At 40.2% G+C, this 20,442-nt stretch overlaps 1 protein-coding gene across 1 annotated transcript; it reads left to right on the plus strand.

Annotated features, from left to right (window-relative positions):
• The first annotated feature begins 1,171 nt into the window (after positions 1–1,171).
• Positions 1,172–10,097, plus strand: tas1r2.2 (taste receptor, type 1, member 2, tandem duplicate 2). The gene is made up of 6 exons (XM_088329833.1): positions 1,172–1,341; positions 2,596–2,902; positions 4,442–5,161; positions 7,414–7,620; positions 7,755–7,875; positions 9,163–10,097. The coding sequence occupies exons 1-6, from the start codon at positions 1,172–1,174 to the stop codon at positions 10,083–10,085; spliced, it is 2,448 nt and encodes an 815-aa protein (XP_088185959.1). The 3' UTR covers positions 10,086–10,097.
• Positions 10,098–20,442: the final 10,345 nt, after the last annotated feature.

Raw genomic sequence — 20,442 nt, forward strand, 5'->3', positions numbered from 1 at the left:
GTTCTCTTTGATTGATGTTTACTATGTTTGTGTACTGTAACTCAATGCTAAATCTATCCCACCCTGTTCAGCCTGGAAGGGGGATTACCACTTGTGAGGCCCCTTCTCAAGGTTTCTTTTTTCCTCGCGCTGAGGTTTTGAGTTTTTCCTTGCCCGCATGTTGCTTTAAGATCGGGTAATTGTGTAATTGTAATCCTGTGCAGTCCTTTGAGACATTTTTGTGATTGAGGGCTATATAAATAAATGTGACTTGACTTGCTGGGAAAGTACTGAATACATGGACACATTGAAAAATTAAATGAAAACCGCAAGTAAATACTTATAATAAGTGGATATACATTAAGTGCATCTAAAACAACTAAATAATGTCGTCAAAGTAAGTATCCATCCATTTTCTGTGCAGCTTTTCTTCACTAGGATCGTGGTGCTGGAGCCCATCGCCGCCATCTTCGGGCAGGAGGCACTGGCAAAGTCATTATTTGATGATTAAATTAAACTAATATGATTGAAAAACCTATTTAATAGTGACAACATATTTAGTGACACATTTTAACAATTGAACAAAACCCACATTATATTTGAAGCAGACAGCATTTTCTTCAGAAGGGTAGAAAACTATTTTTGTGTGTATTCTACAATCATCCTGTACAAGAGCTTTTTATGATGGATAGTAATAAGAGAACCTGAAGTAAAGTGTAGTCACGGGACAAAGGTGCTTCCAAATAATTTGTTTTTAGTGGGTAGAATATTTGTAAGCGGATAGGATGTGACTGTCTGGTTGAATGCACACGTTTGCTTGTGACCGAGAGTGTCCTTTCATTATCTAATTTCAACAGCAACTGCTGTTCTTAGCTCTGAATTATATTATGTTTGAACTTAAAAAGGAAAAAGCAGCATCACATTTTCAATTTTGACTACAGTTAACTAACGCAATATAGTTTGGCGAAATTGTTGTGACCAGGTTTGTAGACTCTTCATAGTCGGACCACATTATCTTTGCATAAACTGATTTGTAAACCGCTCATCCTTTTCAGACACTAATGGAAATCCTAAGCATGCATACTAAAGTACATGAATCCTCCCCCTCAAATAGAAGCATCATGTTATCTGTTAAAAGCAGACTATGTATTGAAATGTCATTACATAGGCTTGGACAACTGTAGCAAAAACAATGAAACAATTTACTTTGTGTTTTTATCTGATGGGAAATGTTTTCCAAACTTGGTCTCTGTGCAACTCCCAGTTCAACCTGAATGGAGACTATTTAATAGGTGGTCTTTTTGACATTCACAAGACAAGCTCAGTCATCCACGAGAGACCAGAAGTTATCCAATGCTCTAGGTAAGTCTTACAGTAAATGCCAATCTTGAAACCAACAGTAATAGCTTTTGTCTGTTCCATAGAATGTCATAGATAGTGCTATGTAATGTCATCTTCGGAGTCCCAACATTCACCAGATCTTTAATGATAATCCTAATTGTTCCTTTGTAAAGGTATTTTAGTTTGATTGACAATGCATTGGTTGTACAGTGGTTCATTTTACCTCTGAAAAGTGATGGGTCCCGGGGTCTCGCATGCTCAAAAATCTATGGGTCCCAACAGAGATCTATGGGTCCCCAAAATTTAGTGTTATCGTGGTTGAAATTGTAAATCGGCGACAAATATATCATAAACATCTATATATTAATTCAGTTTTAATCATCACAGTTTATTGGTAATACAAATCAGTTACCACTTCAAGATTTTTTAGTTCACAACAATATTGTACATTATACAAAATATTATTGCTGAAATAATTATACTAATCTATATTTTCATTCCGTTTTAATCATCACAGTTAATTGGTAATACAAAGCAGTTGTCACTTCAAATTTTTCAGTACATATATTCTTCGTGGTTTGCTGTCCCGCCATATTTGTAATGCCTTCTCAAAGTCAAATCCATTATCATCCTCCTCATAGCATAACCAGGAGTATAATTTAGTCCATTTTTGCAGAAAAGTCCTTTTCTTGGTAGTATTCTTTTGTTTATTTTCTTTTGTCGAATCGTTCGCTTCAAAACACGTGTTTTCCTTGCCTTCGCAGACTTCTGAAGAATTTCTCCACCATTTTTTCGTGCCGGAAATATTGCCGTTGTTACCACTTTCTGTGTTATGTTTCGACTTATTACCGACACTGAAGAAATTAGCAATTTTTTGTTGATTTGCACCTAATACCAACTGTTTTTTCGGAGGCATACTTCTCTTTCACTCGACAACCGCCACAACAATGACGTCACCTCGAAGCAACGAGATCTCGTTTGCCGAGATCGCCGCAAGACCAAAACAACAATGGCGGATCTGCCTGACGAAAAGTTTGGAGTGCGGTAAATCTTTGTTAAAAAAAAAAAAGTAATCGGGTAATAATGACAATTTGGTGTCAAAAACGATGCGTCCCGGGGACGCAGGTTGATTTGACCCAATGCGTCCCCAGCAAAAATGATACGTTCTAGGATGCAGGGACGCGGGCAAACGAGAACACTGGTTGTAGCGGTTGTATATTGAATATTTTATTTATGACATAACAGTTTCGTCCTAATCAAATAGTCTTTTTCCAGGCAGGCTTTCAGTCCTTCAAGTTACAGACGGTTTCAGCTTATGCGGTTCACCGTGGAGCAGATCAATAACTCAACCCAACTTTTGCCCAACGTCTCTTTGGGCTTCAAGATATTTGACCATTGCTCAATTTCAAAGAACTTCCCCGGCATTTTTGATCTGATTTCATCCAACGGATTGATCCGACCATGGAGTGGAGAAAACCGTGGTCCTTCGGCAGCCGCGGAAGTCATAGGAGTGGTTGGGCCTTTTACAAGCACCGAAACCCTGACTGTAGCGCCGCTCTTCATGATGGACCTCGTTCCACTGGTGACTTTGCAATCACTGAATACGTTTGGACACGGTAGAACCATAATGCACATGGACATGCGCAAAATGATGTAATTTTAGAAATATTGTTCCGCATTTTTTTTTTAAAAAGGCTCATTTTACGTTTGTACACATAAACAAAGGGTAAAAAACCTAATAAATAAATAAATCTGAGTTCTTCTAAGTTTTTGTGAAGGACAGAAAAACGGTTTTCTTGAAACACTGCTTTATAACAATTTTGTCTAAACTGGTATTGAGTACCCTAATTGAGTAAATGAAAATTAACTTTTGCAACATTTTCTAAAGCTGTTTTCCCACTAGTGATATTATTCTTGAAATATACACCTTTCTCTCTTTCATCATAGACAAGTGAAATTAATGAGTTTCTTTTGAATCAAACCAATGATAGGTAATACTCCACTATGAAAAAATCTATGCAAAGAGAATAAAATTACTGGAAGGCTTGCTGTTAGCTACCTAATTCTATCACTAAATCTATTGTTTGGGGCTTAAGTGTGTGTCATGTCAAAATCCTTGATCTGCTATCGCCCTCTGCCATAAGGCAAGACAATTATGTGCCTCACACAAATGAACAAGCTCTTAAACGCAATAAATATAACCATTTATTGAGGTTTTATATATTTTTTTGTATTTTCATCACCACAGGTGAGCCTATGCCTCACCTGCCTCCCAAGACGGCTGGTCAATTACGATGTGACTTAAAATACTTTTTGTTATCGTTGTCTTAGTTGGAAGACCTTTTAGGTCATTTTATGTATTATTTTTAATACATATTTCAAATATTTTTCTTTCTACCTCAAAGGTGGAGTGCGTCGTTTGATGTGTCCTTAGAAAGTTGAAAGTTAATTTTTTTTTGAGATAGTGCGTGTTAACAATGCTCAAGTGAGTTCAAAAAGTCCATCGATCGATCCATCCATTATCTGCACCGCTTATCCTCAGTAGGGTAGCGGGGGTGCTGGAGCCCATCCTAGCTATCCTTGGGCAGTGGGCACGAGACACCCTCAACTAGTTGCCAGCCAGTCACAGGGCAAGTTCAAAAAGTCTTTATACTTCATTTTCCACTGCACTGATCTGCTTTTATCTTACTTTTAGCAAAGCCGTTTAGGGTGGAAAACATTGGATTTGAAGAATGGGGCATGGTTGCGAGTGCTGGACCTATCTCGTGCTTGTCCCCAGTTTTTTGTTTTTGGTTTGATTTCTTAGTGGAGCATGAAAATGATGGCACTAATAAAAGGCCTGCCTCTAGGACAGTCCAAACACCAACCTTAACCCCCCAAAAAAAGAAAAAAATCGTATTTTTTTCCGACGCATTTAAGAAAAGTACTTGTACAAGCACTTGAGGCTGCAATAATGGCAGAAGCCAGGAGATGGCGGCAGCGAGTAAGACACTTCCAAATTTCGTATAACTCCTTCAATGGAACCGATAACAACGAAATAGATTCAACTTGGTCATGCTAGCTTAACGAAGCCGCAGGACTATCACAGCGCTGACAATTTTTTTCCCGACTTCTTTGACAGGTCAGCTACGGAGCTGCCAGCTCTGCCTTTTCAGAAAAAGCCAAATATTCCTCTTTCCTGCGCACTGTGCACTCCAACCTAAACAGCGTGAAAGTGATTGTTGCCATCATGGAGCACTTCAAATGGGAATGGGTGGCCTTCTTCAACAGCGATGACGCTTACGGCAACGACGGTTTAGCACTCTTCAGGAAAATGATCACAGATACTGACATTTGTTTGGCCCTTGCCATGGATCTCAAACAGAAATCCAATTACTCTCAAATGTTCCAAAACATCGAGGTGCTGAGGATAAAAACCATCGTTGTTTTCGCTCCCAAACTGCTGTCCGAGGATTTCGTTAAGTCTGCTGTGGAGTTGGGCGTCAGTGATAAGGTGTGGCTAGCTGTCGACACTTGGTCCTTAAGCGAGAAGCTCCCCAAGATCGAAGGAATCCATACAATTGGAACAGTCCTGGGAATGTCTCAGCCCGTATTGACCATACCCGGGTTTAAGGAATTTCTCCTCACTTCCAAAAGTGATTGCGATCATATGGACGGACTTCAGTTTTGCAATCAGATTTGCAATTGTTCTACTCTGAGTGCAAAAGACATCATTTCCATGGACCCATCCTACTCGTTTTCTGTTTACTCGGCTGTATATGCCATCGCTCAGGCTCTACACCATGTCTTGCAATGTGAGAGGTACTCGTGTTCAGGAAACGTTTCAGTTTTTCCCTACAAGGTGAGTAATGCATTCTGAATTACTCAAATGATTTAATTCCGGTGATGTTGCTTTCTTGGAAATTAAGTAGTCGTTAAAAATGGTTGCGAATAGGGTTTTGTTAGTATTCCAAAGGCACTCTCAGTATGTGCCGTGCATTTAGACGATTTTTACCACAATATTATGGGTAGAGTATCGATATTAAAACAAAGTTTAGAATATTATCCAAAAGATGTTTTTAAAAAAACAATTCTGAACATAACTCCAGTGATAAAAAAATTGCTTAGATGCTTTGATGTCACAAGATCCCATTGGCTCAGGTTAAGATCTGTTTTTTTACAGGACCAGTCTGTAATATTTGACCGCTAGAAGTTGCTGTACTGTCACTGTATAATATAGTGTAACCGACAGTGCTAGAAAGCACAGGGTAGAATACAAACTGCAGCGACCCAAAGTGACAATACCGCACCATTTTTCTTCTCATGGTTTTGCCCGGCCTTTCGCAAGGTATTTGGTCTTTGGGGTACCCGGAGCAGCAAGATAGCAGACATTTATGTCAGCTCCCTCGAGGTGAGGCTCATTTCATGTAAATTAAATGCATATTTTTTAACCTCCACATATATTTTAAAAATGCAGTTTTACATGATAGTTAAAATAGCTGTATGGAATTTGGAACTTTATTTCTCTCTACCACCATCCCCTTGCTTAAAGTCATGATCGCCGCCTTAATCATTTCATTCATGATGCGTGCGTGCAAGTACATGTATTTCTTAGATGCGCTCAAAAAAACTCTTTTTTTTCACCTTTTTTAAATTTGGGTTGGTGTTTGGACTCTGCTACAAGCAGGCCTCTACCTACATTCATACATTAATTTTTTATTGTTTAATATCTCGTGCATCCCTTCGATATGGTTGGTGTAAAGTGGGAAGAAGAATCAGTTTCTTTTGAAATAGAAGTGGAATAAGGAAGCTTGATGGGGTTGAGAAAATGGTTGGATCACTTTTTTTGCCACTTTTTACCATGGAGCAGGAAGTCACCAAACTGTTGGAGCTCATCTTCCAAAAGTAAGTTAAAATTATCTTTATTTATCTTTTATAAATGGGATATGAGGGATATGACCAAGGTAGATAGATAGATCTTTTATAAAGCATATTGTTTATGAAATGTTTATTTTTTTTAGAACAAAACAATAAAGTCCTTCGGCAGCCGCGGAAGTTGCTTATACAAGCCTTAAACAGAAGCCTCGGCCGAGTCATACCTAAGACTTATAACATTGGTAAAATGGCGGCGCCCTCTATTGGCTGCGGCTGCATCGGCTCGCTACAACGGGTCAGGTGTATCGACATTTCGTTCTGTGTACATCGTTACAAAGAATGACAATACAAAGGAAATTATTATTATTATAAACCTTAAACGTACAAAATATAGCGCTGAAGCATCTTCCGAACAAATTCAACTTACCAACATTCGTTCGTAAGTAGGGCAGCGTCTGTAAATTGACCAAAAAAAAAAAAAAAACTACGAGGCAAGCATGACGTCCCCATTCCTCCTACTTAATGTGTTCCACCCCGAACAGGTTTGCTAAAGGTAAGCTAAAAGCAGCTTGGGGCAGTGAAAAAGTTCTGCATAAAATTAATAGAAAAAATATTTGACCTTCAACTTTTTAAGGACACTTTAAACTTTTATATATATTTGCTTAATATTTAAATCAATACAGTTTTTGTGAAGCTTTTCACCATTGGGAGGCGCTAAATAATACTCAAAGTCCCTACATGATGAAAAAATGAAAATAATCTTTTTTAGTAAACTGGCCATGAGAGGGGGCTAGAACACCAAAAATTGAAATCCCAAACGAATTTGGTGTGCTGCTTTAAATGTATACAGTAATTCCTTGCTCTAAAGCAGATAATCTTTCACGGTCTCACTGTTTCCCGGATTTGCATTCTGATTGGCTAAACATTCCCTAAGAGCGTGGGTGGTGGTAAAAAAAAACAGGATACAAGGAAAGTATATGCTACTTTAGTTTGTTAAACAAATGCTTGGGCCTTTACAAATGGTTTATTCATTGGTTTAAATATATCAAAGAGGATTTAACTGTATAATAATTGTAAAAGAAAATAAAGATCCCCTCTTCCCCAACTTCGCCTATCACGGATTATTTTTTATTTTAAACAAGGGTTTTATGTACACATATTTTAATCACTGGGTCACAAAGTTGCAATTACTGTTCCATTGACATACGCGCATGTTGTAAACATTACTTTACGTTTTAGGTTCTGGCAGAGTTGAAGAAGTCAAACTTCACACTTTTAAATCAGCACATTCAATTTGATGAGCATGGCGACCCCAATTTTGGATCATATTCCATCGTTTTTTGGAACAAGAGTGGAGAAATCCAAGAGATTGGATTCTATGAATTCCATTCCTCTGACAGCTTTGTCATTGATGAGACCAAAATTCAGTGGCATGGAAATTGGAAGGTAGGTTATTTTCTCTTCATTGGATGCACTTTTTTAACTCATTTGTTTGACTACGTGTCTTAAAAGGCCACGGTTTGAATCAATCTGACCTGAAAATGTAATTAGTGAAATCAATGTATCACTGTCTTGCGCAGGTGCCAAAATCTCAATGCTCCAACAAATGTCCTGTTGGCTTTGCAAAGAAGCAAGAAGGAATTCATAAATGTTGCTTCACCTGTGAGGAATGTCCTAATGGAACATTTATCAACGTCACAGGTAATTTGAGAAAACTAGACTCCCAGGGGGAACATAATATATGCTCTAATCAACATGAACTCTTTATTTAACGCGTTAATTAACTCCTCAATGTAAAAAAAACCCTCAAAATAACTGAATTGGGTAAAATGCAAAAACTAGTATTTCAAAAACTTCACACACTAACTTTGGGATGACAATATTTGAGTCTCAGCTGTGGTTGATCTTCTCTTTGTATTATATCAAATTCCTTTTGCTACTGAATCAAGTAGCAATACTTTCAAGGTATAATTCAAAATTACACCAAAACAATCAGCCAATAGAACCGTGGTGGGAAAACTATGGCTTAGCTGTGACTGATCTTCTCTTTGTATTATCAAATTCCCTATGCTACTGGTCGTAGCCTTTGCTCAATAAACACTGGTCAAGAGCCAAGAAGAAATCCGCAGGTTTGAGAAATTCTCCATTTGATCTGCAAGCTCAGTGGAAGCTTTCAATCTAGTCTTAAAAGACACTTCTATTCCATAGCTTATGAATGATGTTGACATCAGAAAGCTTTCAACCAGACATTCTGTTTTACTTATATTTCATTCTCCTCATGCTGATGTTTTTTCAATTTTCCTCTCCCACATGTAGATTTCAGAACAGGGGATGGTGTTATAATAGTCTGTAACATGTACAGCCCTTTGAGACTTCTGTGATAAAGGGCTATACAAATAAATATGATTTGACATGACTTGATCAGAGCTTACTAAAGTGGCGAAATACCACTTGAAACCTTTGATATTAAGTGTTTTGTGAAATTCCAACATGAATCATTTTGGACATTCAAACGATGTACTGTAATCGCTCGTTTATTGCGGTTAGAGGGGATTTGAACCTGCCACGATACGCGAAAATCTTATCTTAAAGCATAAAATATTCTCCACTGCATTTTAGATGGATGGATAGATGGATAGATAGATGGGGGGTTCAGGTGTTTGACCGGTTTGCCAGTCAATGTTCCTTTATTAGAGGCAAGGTGTTAACATGGTCAGCGACTATTTTCATAAAATAAAAAAAAAATTAGATTAAGGGAGACAGAGGTGCCAATGGCTGATCAAATTTAAGAAAGTTGCTCATACCGATACTGTAAAAAGTATATAGGCAGTGTATTTACACGTCTTGCACCGACTGAGCAGCACAAGACACAAATTCTAGCAAATACAGGCTGTGTCAGCAGAAAAATATGCTCTGAATCTAAGTTGGGATGTAACCAATAAAGGATGCTGACTCAAAATCCACTCTTTTTTGGTGTCCCCCCCACAGAGGACGCATACTCGTGTACAGGCTGCAAGGAAAACGAGTGGTCGTCCGCTGGCAGTACCACTTGCCTCCCGCGCCAAGTGGAATACGTCTCTTTTGGGGACGTCATCGCCATCTTGATTATTGCAGGTATCGCGGTCTTGCTGGTCTTGGGACTGGCCGTCAGCATTATCTTTGTGCTGTCCTACCACACGCCCGTCGTAAAGTCAGCCGGCGGCCTCATGTGCTTCCTGATTTTGGGGTGCCTCGGACTGAGCAGCCTGACCATGGTGTTTTTTTTCGCCAAGCCTTCCGTTTTTTCATGCATCTTCCGCTTCGTGCCCTTTTTGCTGCTTTTCGCGGTGTGCCTCGCCTGCTTTGTTGTGCGTGCCTTTCAGATAGTTTGTGTTTTCAAAATGGCCGCCAAGTTCCCCAAGTTGTATGGCTGGTGGATGAAATATTACGGTCAGTGGCTGGTGGTGGCAGGGACGTTCGTGACGCAGTGCGTCCTGAACTCGATTATGTTTTGGATTGATGTCCCCAAACCATACAACGAGACAATGTGGGCCCCTGACAAGCTCATACTGAGCTGTCAAGTCAACTTCAGAGCTGGGCCTATTTTTCTCCTCGTGTTTTTGTGCACTCTTTGCTTCATTTTCTCCTACATGGGGAAGGACCTTCCCAAAAATTACAACGAGGCTAAAGCCATCACTTTCTGCTTGCTTTTACTGATCCTCACCTGGATCATCTGTGTGACCATTTCTCTGCTCTATCAGGGCAAGTTCCTTCAAAGTATTTATGCTGTGGCAGTCCTGTCAAGTTTGTACTCTTTCTTGTTGTGGTACTTCTTGCCAAAATGTTACATTGTCATATTTCAACCACACAAAAACACACCGCAATACTTTCAAGGTATCATTCAAAATTACACCAAAACAATCAGCCAATAGAACCGTGGTGGGAAAACTACGGCCCACGGGGTTCTTCATCCGACACGCTAAATTTTGAAATATAATGTTAAAAAATATAACGCGGTTGACGGAGCCCTGAAATTGTTAAAGAAAAATACTGCTAATGAACATGTGTTGATTTGGTGCCAGTCTTGTCCCCTGTGTCCCCAACATTCAAACAGATGGCAACATGATATTTTACCTGCTATTTTCTGTATCGATCCAGACATTATTCATCCATCCATCCATCCCCTATCTGCACCGCTTATTCATAGTAAGGTCGCGGAGGTGCTGGAGCCCATCCCAGCTATCTTCGGGCAGTGGCCAGTGGGCAGGGTACACCCTGAACTGGTTGCCAGCCAGTCGAAGGGCACACGTAGACAACTCACTCGCTCATTCACACCTAGGGACAATTTGGACCGACCAATTCGCCTGACATGCATGTTTTTGAAATTTGGGAGGAAACCAAAGTGCCTGGAGGAAACCCAAGCAAGCACGGGGAGAACATGCAAACTCTGCAAAGGAGGAACGCGGAAGAAATTGGGTCAGCACTTGGGTTCCTCGGATGGAATCTCCTCATTGCCCAGATGAATTTCATGTATTTATCTATCCATCCATCCATTATCTGCACCACTTTTCTTAGTAGGGTGGCGGGGTGAGCCCATCCCAGCAGGGGACACAAAACAGACAACTCGCTCATTCACACCTAGGGACAATTTGGACGGGCCAATTAACCTAACATGCATGTTTTTGGAATGTGGGAGGAAACCGGAGTGCCTGGAGAAACCCACACAAGCACGGGGAGAACATACAAACTCCACACGGGGAGGCTGTGGTAGCTGGACTTGGACCCTGAATTGCCACACCGTGAGGCTGTGCGCTGACCACCCTTCCGCCGTGCTGCCAGACGTTATTCAAAATTACATTAAAAAAAAATCTACTTGTGAGCTAGCTGTAGTTTTTTAATGTTTTTTTTTAATCAAATTTAGTGCTTAAAAAGGGACATGACTTATCATTTTACTTTTATTCAAAACCAATTTGGTTAAATTGTCTATTTATATATTTTTCTAAATGAAATTTTGCCCACAAGTTCAAAAGTCAGGGGTCACTTGAGAATTTCTATTCTTGGCCAGAAGCCAAGTTTGGAGGATATTTTAAAAATTATTCTAAAATATGAATCATTATTTCTAACCTTCTCAGTGTCTGTACAATAGGTTTGATCTATTTTGCTACTCATTTGATTATACTGAAAACAGACTATTATCTAACTGACTGCAAACTTGATAGGTAGTTTATGTTTATCAATCCATAAATGCATATTGTCACTGGTTTTCTAAAACATTATATCTCCATTTTTTCATTCCTAGGGCACATTTTTGGGGGGTTAATTTTAAATAGGGAAGCACGGCGATGCAGTGGTTAGCGCATGTGCGGCACAATTCTGAGGTCATGAGATCGAACATCCTGTGTGAAGTTTGCATGTTATCCCCATGCTTGCGCGGGTTTCTTTTGGGAATTCTGGTCTCCTCCCACATTCCAATAACATGTATTTCAGGTTAATTGGCCGGTCCAAATTGTCCCTAGGTGTGAACGAGCCTGTGAATCGTCAGTCTATGTGTGCCCTGCGGCTGGCTGGCAACCAGTTCAGGTTGTACCCTGCCCACTGCCTGAAGAAAGCTGGGATGGGCTCCAGCACCCCTGCGACTCTACTGAGGATAAGCGGTGCAGATAATGGATGGATGGATAATTTTAAATATGTTTTAACATATAGATCAAGTGAGGTAATTTTGATTGACTATCAAATGACTTTGAAAAAGAACTAATAATTCTTGTCATAATTTTGCATATTTCATTTTATATTGCATTGAATACATGAAAATGAAAACATAAATGTTGCAAAATTATCTGAGATGGCACCTATTTACAGTACTTAAGTTATCTATCCCAGCCATCCTCGGGCAGTGGGCAGGGGACACTCTGAACTGGTTGCCAGCCAGCCGCAGGGCACACAGAGACAGACAACCACTCACTCATTCACACCTAGGGACAATTTGCACCGGCCAATTCACCTGACATGCACGTTTTTGGAACAAATGATGAATGCATTTTTTGAGCAATTAATTTCCATTTTCCTTTTTTTCTTCTGATTCAGTTTTCCTATTTTGTTCATTCTTTTATTTTTTTGCTTTTCCTCTTTTTTTGTATTTTTACCTGCATTTTTACCTTTACTGTTTTCCTTTTTTTGTTTCTTTTTTCCTAGCTTTTTACCTCTTCTTCTTTTTCCCTTATTTTTCCATTCGTTTTGTAAATAAAGTTATATAGTAATTGGTAATAAATAGATTAAATCAGGTCAGCACAGCGGCTAAATGGTTAGCGCGTCCGCGGCACAATTCTGAGATCATGGGATCAAAACTTTTACGGAGTTTGCTTGTTCTCCCGTGCCTGCGTGGGTTTTCTCCGGGCACTCCAGTTTTCTCCCACATTCCAAAAACATGCTTGTCAAGTGAATTGGCCAGTCCAAATTGTCTCTAGGTGTGAATGAGGGAGTGAGTTGTCTGTTTCTTTGTGCCCTGCGACTGTTTGGCAACCACTTCAGGGTGTCCCCTGCCAACTGCCCGGAGATAGCTGGGATGGGCTCCAGCAACCCCGCGACCCTACTGAGGATAAGCAGTGCAGATAATGGTTGGATGTATTGAATAAACCCCCGAAAATGACAGTTATCGAAAAATATGCAGATGCATGTGTTCCAGTAGTCGTGGCGAACGCACACACACACACACACGCACATGCACAGACACTTTGTGACTTGCCTTTTGGCTCATGCGCGAGGCTTAACATCTCAATGTTGGGAGGGACTCCTCCCGTGGGGTCTGACGCACACACTGCATGCTGTAGGGGGCAGGACAGTCCACGCGAGTGTCCGCTGACATACACTTCTAAATGGGATGGCATGTGCGCTGCCCAAAATGTCTTTACTTTGAGTGGGCAGAGCGTGTCCGTGGATGGACACTGCACCCCCCTGCACTCACCTCCTGGTAACGCCCATGCTAGCTATTTGCTATACATTAAAGGCAACGTAATTTCAAATATTTTTGTGTAGTGCTGTCTTGTGCAAGTTGTAAGCTTCAGTGTAATTTCTCAAACAATAAAATACAACCTACAGGGGTAACGGAAATGGTCTTTGTGTGTTTTTTGGTATTTTTACTACGGGTGTGCTCCTTCCTGGGCTTCAATTGGCACTTTGTTCGGCCATTGAGCGCAATACTGCACGAGGAGAGGGGGAGGAGAATGAACCGTGAAAGTAGGAACGAATTGCTCAATGGTGCCACTTAGAATGGCATATGGCACACCAGGGGGTGGGGGGATGTCGGCTTGATGCTGACACCAACAAATTGACGATTTCATACCAATTTCCCACTTAGTTGCTTAACACAGAGACCAGGATTTGGTTTGAATTCAAGGTTACTGACAAAACCTGAGGTGATTGAGTAAATAATAATGCATTTTGTTTATTGGCAATTGCAATTGCCTTTTTCCCGAAAAAGCAAAATGTATAGCCTATCCCCATGGTCGATTCAAGTCATGTTTATGTGTTGAGCCCTTAATCACAAAGAGTCTCGAATGGCTGCACAGACCACAAATTATTGCAACCTACGGAATATTATTACACCATCCCCTGATCCAAAAATTTCATGAGGGCAAGGAAAAACTCAAAAACCTCAACGTGAGAAAAATTAAGAAACCTTTAGAAGGGACTGCACATGAGGTAATCTTCCATCCAGGATGATCATGCTGCAACGAATGTTGCAATAACAAAAAATACACAGATATTGTCAACGTGAAATTTAGGGCATTCATAAACTATGGAATAGAGGTGTGTTTTAAGCCTAGATTGAAACAGTTCCACTGAGGTTGCAGATCGAATCTCAGGGGGAAGAGCATACACGTACATTAACATTATTGATGAAAAAAGTATATATATTTTATGTCGGACCCTCTTCATTATTTTCGAGTGAAATGGCTTTCCTTGAGCTTTCTTAATCTGAGTTATTCATCTGTATCTATTTGTTAACTTTTTAAACGTATTTGTGAATTGATAACATATAGTTGGGGCCTGAAAGGGAAGTGCATACCTGTCAACCTCAGGCAATTGCTTTCCTCATTAATGATTGCAATTCCCCTTGTTAAGCCATAATAAACCTCACAAACACAAGCTAGCAGCTACTAACAACAAGACAGACTTATAGAATAAAAACCAAGATGATTTGTGTAAACAAGTTTATTTTATTTACCAAATAAACAACAATTATTCTTTTAGTTCTTTCCCCACTTACAGTATATTTTATTTTGCTTATTGTTCAGTTAAAACTTTAGTAGACACTTAAAATAAGGCGAGAAGACATCAATGGATTTTGAACCTGCAAGAAGAAGCAAAGAGGAGCTTTCAGGTAAGAAAACGGCATCCCCTCCTCAAAGTACTCTTACGAGACCCCTCTTTTTTATTACTTCCTCGAGGTTGTAAAATAACACAGATCAGCCATCAAGAGTGCATGTGGAAATCAAGGAACAGCAACATAATTGGCCCATATAGCGACAACGATGGAATAGTCAAAACCACGAAAGACAGTGAGTTAAAATAAGGATATATGAAATATCTGTGGTGTGTGTCCATTATTAAAAAAATGAATACATTTCTGACTTTTATCCGTTGCCAATAAAAAAAGAGACGAAATGGGCAAAACGAGATGGGTTTAACAACAAACGAGGTTTTATCTGTCATACAAACATATGGCCTGCGCCTTTTAAACATGTACTGGGAAAACGTATACCGGTAAGTTGACATGGAAAAGTTATTCTATTCATATTTTGTCCCACTTTATATAATTCTCGATTGAAATTTTGCTCAAGTTTTCTGCATTCTTGCTGCAGGAATTAACATGTGTGCCCCCGAAATTCCTATAAGGAGCGAGGAAAATCGCAGGCACGCCCCCGTGTCTTTTCTGTTGTACCTTTCGATTTTCCACTTTGGTCAGATAAAGCGGAAAGCCCTGGGAAATCCTTGGCTGGCAACTGGACCCTAAACCAAACAATAAGACACTTTGAGTCGTGACCGTGTGAAATGTGTGTGGAAAAATGTTTCCTGAAATTTAAGGTTGAGCTCAAGTTATGTCAATGTTCAGAAATAGATGGATATGTTTGAATTTTTTACGCAAAGTGTGCCTCTTCCACGCACTGGCGTCATTTATGTAATGCTAACAGTTGCTTTAATTCCATGGGGAGAGTTTTAATTCAAACCGGTTAAATCCATTTTTTTAAAACAACGAAGTGTATTTTCCCCCGAAATAACTGCAGTGCAAGTTGCTCATCTTGTGAAATGTAACACGTTTTGTATTTGTGCGTAAAAGCGCGTGCATGACGTCCGCGGTTGTTTGCCGAGTGCACTAAAAAGGGCTGCTCCTTTCTTTGAATTCAAATCCCGTTCAAGTGGCTCCAAGTAAATGGCAGATGTTTTGCAATTCAAGGGGCATCAATGCCCGTGCGCTTTAGTGCCTAACAATGGCACCCCGCCCCGCGTCTTCTTCCCACCCTCCTCTTGTCTTTCACTCGAGGCGCACAAAAGCTTCATCCTCCAGCGAGTTATAAAGTTACTTTGCAGTCAGTTCATTTACGGCCTTGAGAGAACCTTAAGCGATGTTAATGTGCGCCTCCGCTCCTTTCATAAGCTCACTCCTGCACACACAGGCGGACAGCGCACCATTGTGCGCTCGGAGCAAAGGAAGAATCCTTTAAATAACCCGAGGAGCAGTCCATAGAAATTCATGATGCCTTTTCCTTTTGATCTTGGATCACAGTTACTGTCGCGTGCACTTGTCCCAAATCCTTTTTTTCTGTATTTATAGTTTACTTTTTCCACATTTCCCCTCCTCGTGCACCTGTTGGCATGTACCTGCTCCGTTTTGTGCTCTTGTTGCTCTCAACAAAAGCCCTTTGGTCACACCAGCGCAGACTCAAGTGCACCAGAATGGAAGGCGGTAAATCGATTTGCTCCGCTCCTGCTGTGCAAAATAGTGAGCATGCCCTCGTCTGCATGCTTTAAGACGTAGTCCACGTAAAAGGGGTGCAAGCGTGGGCTAAAGAGAATGAAATCCTCCGGATGGATGGATGAGTGGATTGATGGATGGATGGATGGATGGATGGATGGATGGATGGATGGATGGATGGATGGATGGACGGATGGACGGACGGATGGACGGACGGACGGACGGACGGACGGATGTATGGGTGCAAAAATGAACAGTTAGACCGACAGTCAACCCTTAGCTGGTGCCATGATTGTACTTTACTTTGGTTGTTTTTATGTTATTTAGGAGTGACAAAGTCAAACGGGTGGAAGGGCCAAATGGAAAATGAAGCTACAAGCCAAGGGGCCAGACTGATAAAATGTTAACTAAACATACAGAAAAGCTAACAAATATATTCCAATATGATCAGATAAATAAAGAAATATTTCCCTGTGGTTTAATCTTTAACGTTCCACATTCAGTTGAGATACAAATCTAATTTACGTGAACGTCAGATGAAAGAAAACGGTATTATTCAGGTCCTATTAATAGCCTGTTTTATATTTTGGCAAAAGTAAGCTAAAATCACATATAAGACTTTATTTTCCGTCATTCACTAAACTGCAATAAAATAAAGTGGAAGGAAATGTAACATACAGTGAAAACAAATACACAATGATCCCTGGTTTATGCTTCAATAATGAAACAAGTTAATCTCAGGGGCCGTAGAAAACTTTCATGGGGACCGCATGTGGCCCTTCGGCCTTGCCTTTGACACATAAGATATAAGAGATGCCAACTATCCATCCATTATCTGCTCGCTTATCCTCTGTGGGGATGCTGGGTGCTGGATCCCATCCCACTGTTCTTAAAAGAGCCTGTTCTTTAAAAAGAGCCGGAAATCCCATTGAAGGATTTTATACATTTGACTATAAAGGATTTTATATGATCAAATACAAATTACACGTAATGCAAAAGATATTCACTGGCTGGGCTGTGGTGCGATGTCAGGGCACCCTAGTAGAAAATGTTGTTTACAGGAACGGTGGGAACGGGACATAAGGCTGATAAGATTATCAGTACATCCGGAGGCAGAAAGGCCCTGATGACGTAGAAACGCTCGGTTATGTTTTGGTTATTCCAGACATTGCGACGCTCTTTGACGAGATAATAAAGCCCACGGGGGGCTTCCCTGGCACGCCCTTGGGAGGAGTCGGCACGCCATTATGCAGGGAGAAGATGGCCGATAAGAGAGAGCTAAAGGACTTCAGAAGAGGGCTTTCCAGAGACTCAGTCACCAATCCGGCCATTTTCGATGGAGTACACTTAGTTAAATTGTTAATGAAATTAAATCTGCCCTCGTGTGAAAATGTCAGCTTTCTTGTTCATCTTTTCCATCAAGAAACAAGTGCGCATTAATTGTTGGGTGAATGTCGGTTGTGTTTGGTTAATGGAGTCAGATAACTAATTCGAACAATTTGGTAAACGGTACATTTTAATATTTAATTCCCAACACCATCATTACTTAAAATCTCCTGACCGTGTCAACAAAATGTTTCATTTGCTTCAAAAGACCAATAAACGGTTTCACAAACGTGTTGTTACGGAAAACATTCTATTACTAGTAATCTTGTATTATTTTATTCAGATATTCATTGAATTGATCTGCAGTGTGCGGGATCACGTCAGACAGCTAAAATAATGTTATCCCATCAAGGTTAAAAACATATGTCACTTTTCAATAACTTGAATTAATGTGACTGAAATCAAAATATGCGGCATTTGCATAAACTGTTGTCTAGGATTATACATGATGAGTTGTGTTAGCGTAAAAGTCAGTTTTGACCCCTTCCCCCTTAATTCTTTTGAGTTTGGTGGCTGTTATTTATAGGAAAACAAAATATAACCTATTTCGAGCCAAGAAGGCGCTAAATGTTACACACCGTCCGCTTAAAATCGAGGGCACATGTGAAAGTTACCCCTGAATTTGAATGTTTATAATAGGCGCTTTGTCGAACCATTGACTTGCAAACGCACCCGTTTGCTCCCCGAAAATAGCTCGTTTATTGCAGTAATTGCATAATTGCCTCACTAATTGTTGCTAACAGGTTCCCCAATAGAAGTCCAATTCTCTCAGCAGCTCGGTCCGAACCCCCGCCGGCACCGAATCATGACAAAAGCCCCCGAAAGGTTAATGAATGACACGAGACTCAAAAGGGAAAGCTGTGCATCCTTTTTTTTCTCCGCATGCACTTAACTTGTCATTTAATGACGCTCGCCTTGTCATTTGCAACTGCAGGGTCACAAGTACTTCGTTGAGATGATACCTTGGATGCTTTAAAGTGGAGGGGTCTGGAAATCACTCCACCTTGGCCTTGTCGTGCCTTTCTTTGTGAGCTTTTTTAATAGAATCATTGCATTCTTGTTTTTGTCCCGAGAAAAGGCAACACTAATTGAAATTATAGCGAATAATAAGCGAGGTAATGTCTGTGAAAAACCTGACAGAGCCGGCCACGGTGCCTCAAGTCCAAAGCAAGCGTGAAAAGTCAACTAATGCGACGTGGAAAGCAGACAAAGGGCGCAAAGCATGCAACTCCAACACGTTTCAGAGCAATTACGCGGTTATACATGGCACCAGATTTGTGTTCTTCAATTATTCGGTAGATTTTACACAATCGCTACTTTGCTCAGTGGGTTTTTTTTTGTGTGTGTTCGGAGCGTGGCATGAAAAACGTATTTTGAACGGAATTGTCTTTATTGTCATTGAAAAACACATTAAAGATATTTTGATACGAGATTAGACAAATCACTCCAGAATACACATGTGATAAAAAATGATGTGAATATTTTTGACTATTTATCTCGATAAAGTAGTGCTTGAAGATTGGCCTAAGTTGTACTAATAATAACGAAAATAATTGCATTGTGACAAAAGTGCAAAAAGGTGTCGTGCAATAACACTAAGCAGCAATACAAATTCCCAAATCAATCACAAGATATATTTACATATATTTTAAGGGGAGAAAAGCACCCGTCTAACGCAGTGTTTCTCAACTAGTGGGTCTGGAACTTAAAGTGAGTCGCAGACAGGTTTTCTTGGCCTTTTTGTTGGAAAAAAAATGCTAGGAAAAGACAAATATAACCATAGTAGTTGGCGAGAACTCCCTACAAATGCAAGTTGACACTTTAAATTTTCACCAGAAACGAAGACCGATAAAGACTGTTTACACGTGTTGAGCATGGTCAAACACAAATATAGCGAAATATATATACATTTTATTATATTGAAGATGAAGATACTGAAGTGAAGAGTTTTAGATTTCCCTAATAAGCTATTTGAGCATTAAAGGGGCCATGTGGAATATTTGCTAATGTATTTTCTAGTCACTCTCGTGCACCCAAAAGTGAGTACTACAATGCACAAGGAAAAATTCAAATTAGGGAGGCTCAAACTGATCAAACCACACTATTTTTCTTTTCATTTCCTCTCAAGCCTTTCACACAACCTTACACAACCTATTCAGATGATTGTTTATATGTATTACCCGTATTTTGCTCATTATTCGAATCAACGTTGTTTTGTTTATTTAAATACATTTTTATCACTAGTTGCCAAATAACACACATTGTCCCTTCAAAGACCTTTTAATTGAAGTCCTTTCGGTTTTGCTGGTCTTTTTTTGTGTGTGAATATTTTCCACTGTCTCTGGTTAAAACTGCACTACATTTTCATTCAATACATTTTAAAAGTGAAATTTATCTTCTTGATTTGGGTCGTGGCTTGTCATTAGTGGGGGTCCTTATGGCAGCCCGGTCAAGAACCACATAAAACGGTAGTGTTGGTGTGTATTCGAAACAAAACGAGGCAACTCTTTGATACTGTTCAGAAAGACTCAATATGCACTTATTTCAACCCCTCCCCCCATATATTTTTCTTTTTGTAACCAAGTAACAAGTTGTGCGACCCTCGTGGTCGAACGTAAGCCTCCCCCGCAACCAGAATGATTCTGAAAAGCCCTTTTACGCGCGTAAAAGATGCGCAATGGGTCGAGAGAGAGGTCCTCTTTCTCAGGCCAGCACTTCCTTTCAGGGAGCAGTGTGGAGAATCGCAAGGCGGGGGACCGAGGACAAGGGGCGGACCGCGATTTTCCTTGGTGCCCCCTTAACCCTCCACCCAACCCCAAAACGGCCACAGCCCCCTCCAAACAGCCTGGCAAAAAGTCATCACGGAATATATTTTTCTTGCTTAGAAACACATCTGTAATAAATAAATACAATAAATATAGAGTTCCTTC

This window comes from Urocampus carinirostris, chromosome 3 (assembly GCF_059441175.1).
Source record: "Urocampus carinirostris isolate Australia breed hairy pipefish chromosome 3, RoL_Ucar_1.0, whole genome shotgun sequence".
NCBI lineage: Eukaryota > Metazoa > Chordata > Actinopteri > Syngnathiformes > Syngnathidae > Urocampus > Urocampus carinirostris.

What these genes read in the sequence shown, in the direction of transcription:
- tas1r2.2 (XM_088329833.1), top strand. Translation starts at nt 1,172, where the DNA reads ATGAAACAATTTACTTTGTGTTTTTATCTGATGGGAAATGTTTTCCAA. An exon ending in TGATGGACCTCGTTCCACTG is followed by an intron (nt 2,903 to 4,441) that starts GTGACTTTGCAA and finishes CTTCTTTGACAG; the next exon opens with GTCAGCTACGGAGCTGCCAG. An exon ending in AGTGGCATGGAAATTGGAAG is followed by an intron (nt 7,621 to 7,754) that starts GTAGGTTATTTT and finishes TGTCTTGCGCAG; the next exon opens with GTGCCAAAATCTCAATGCTC.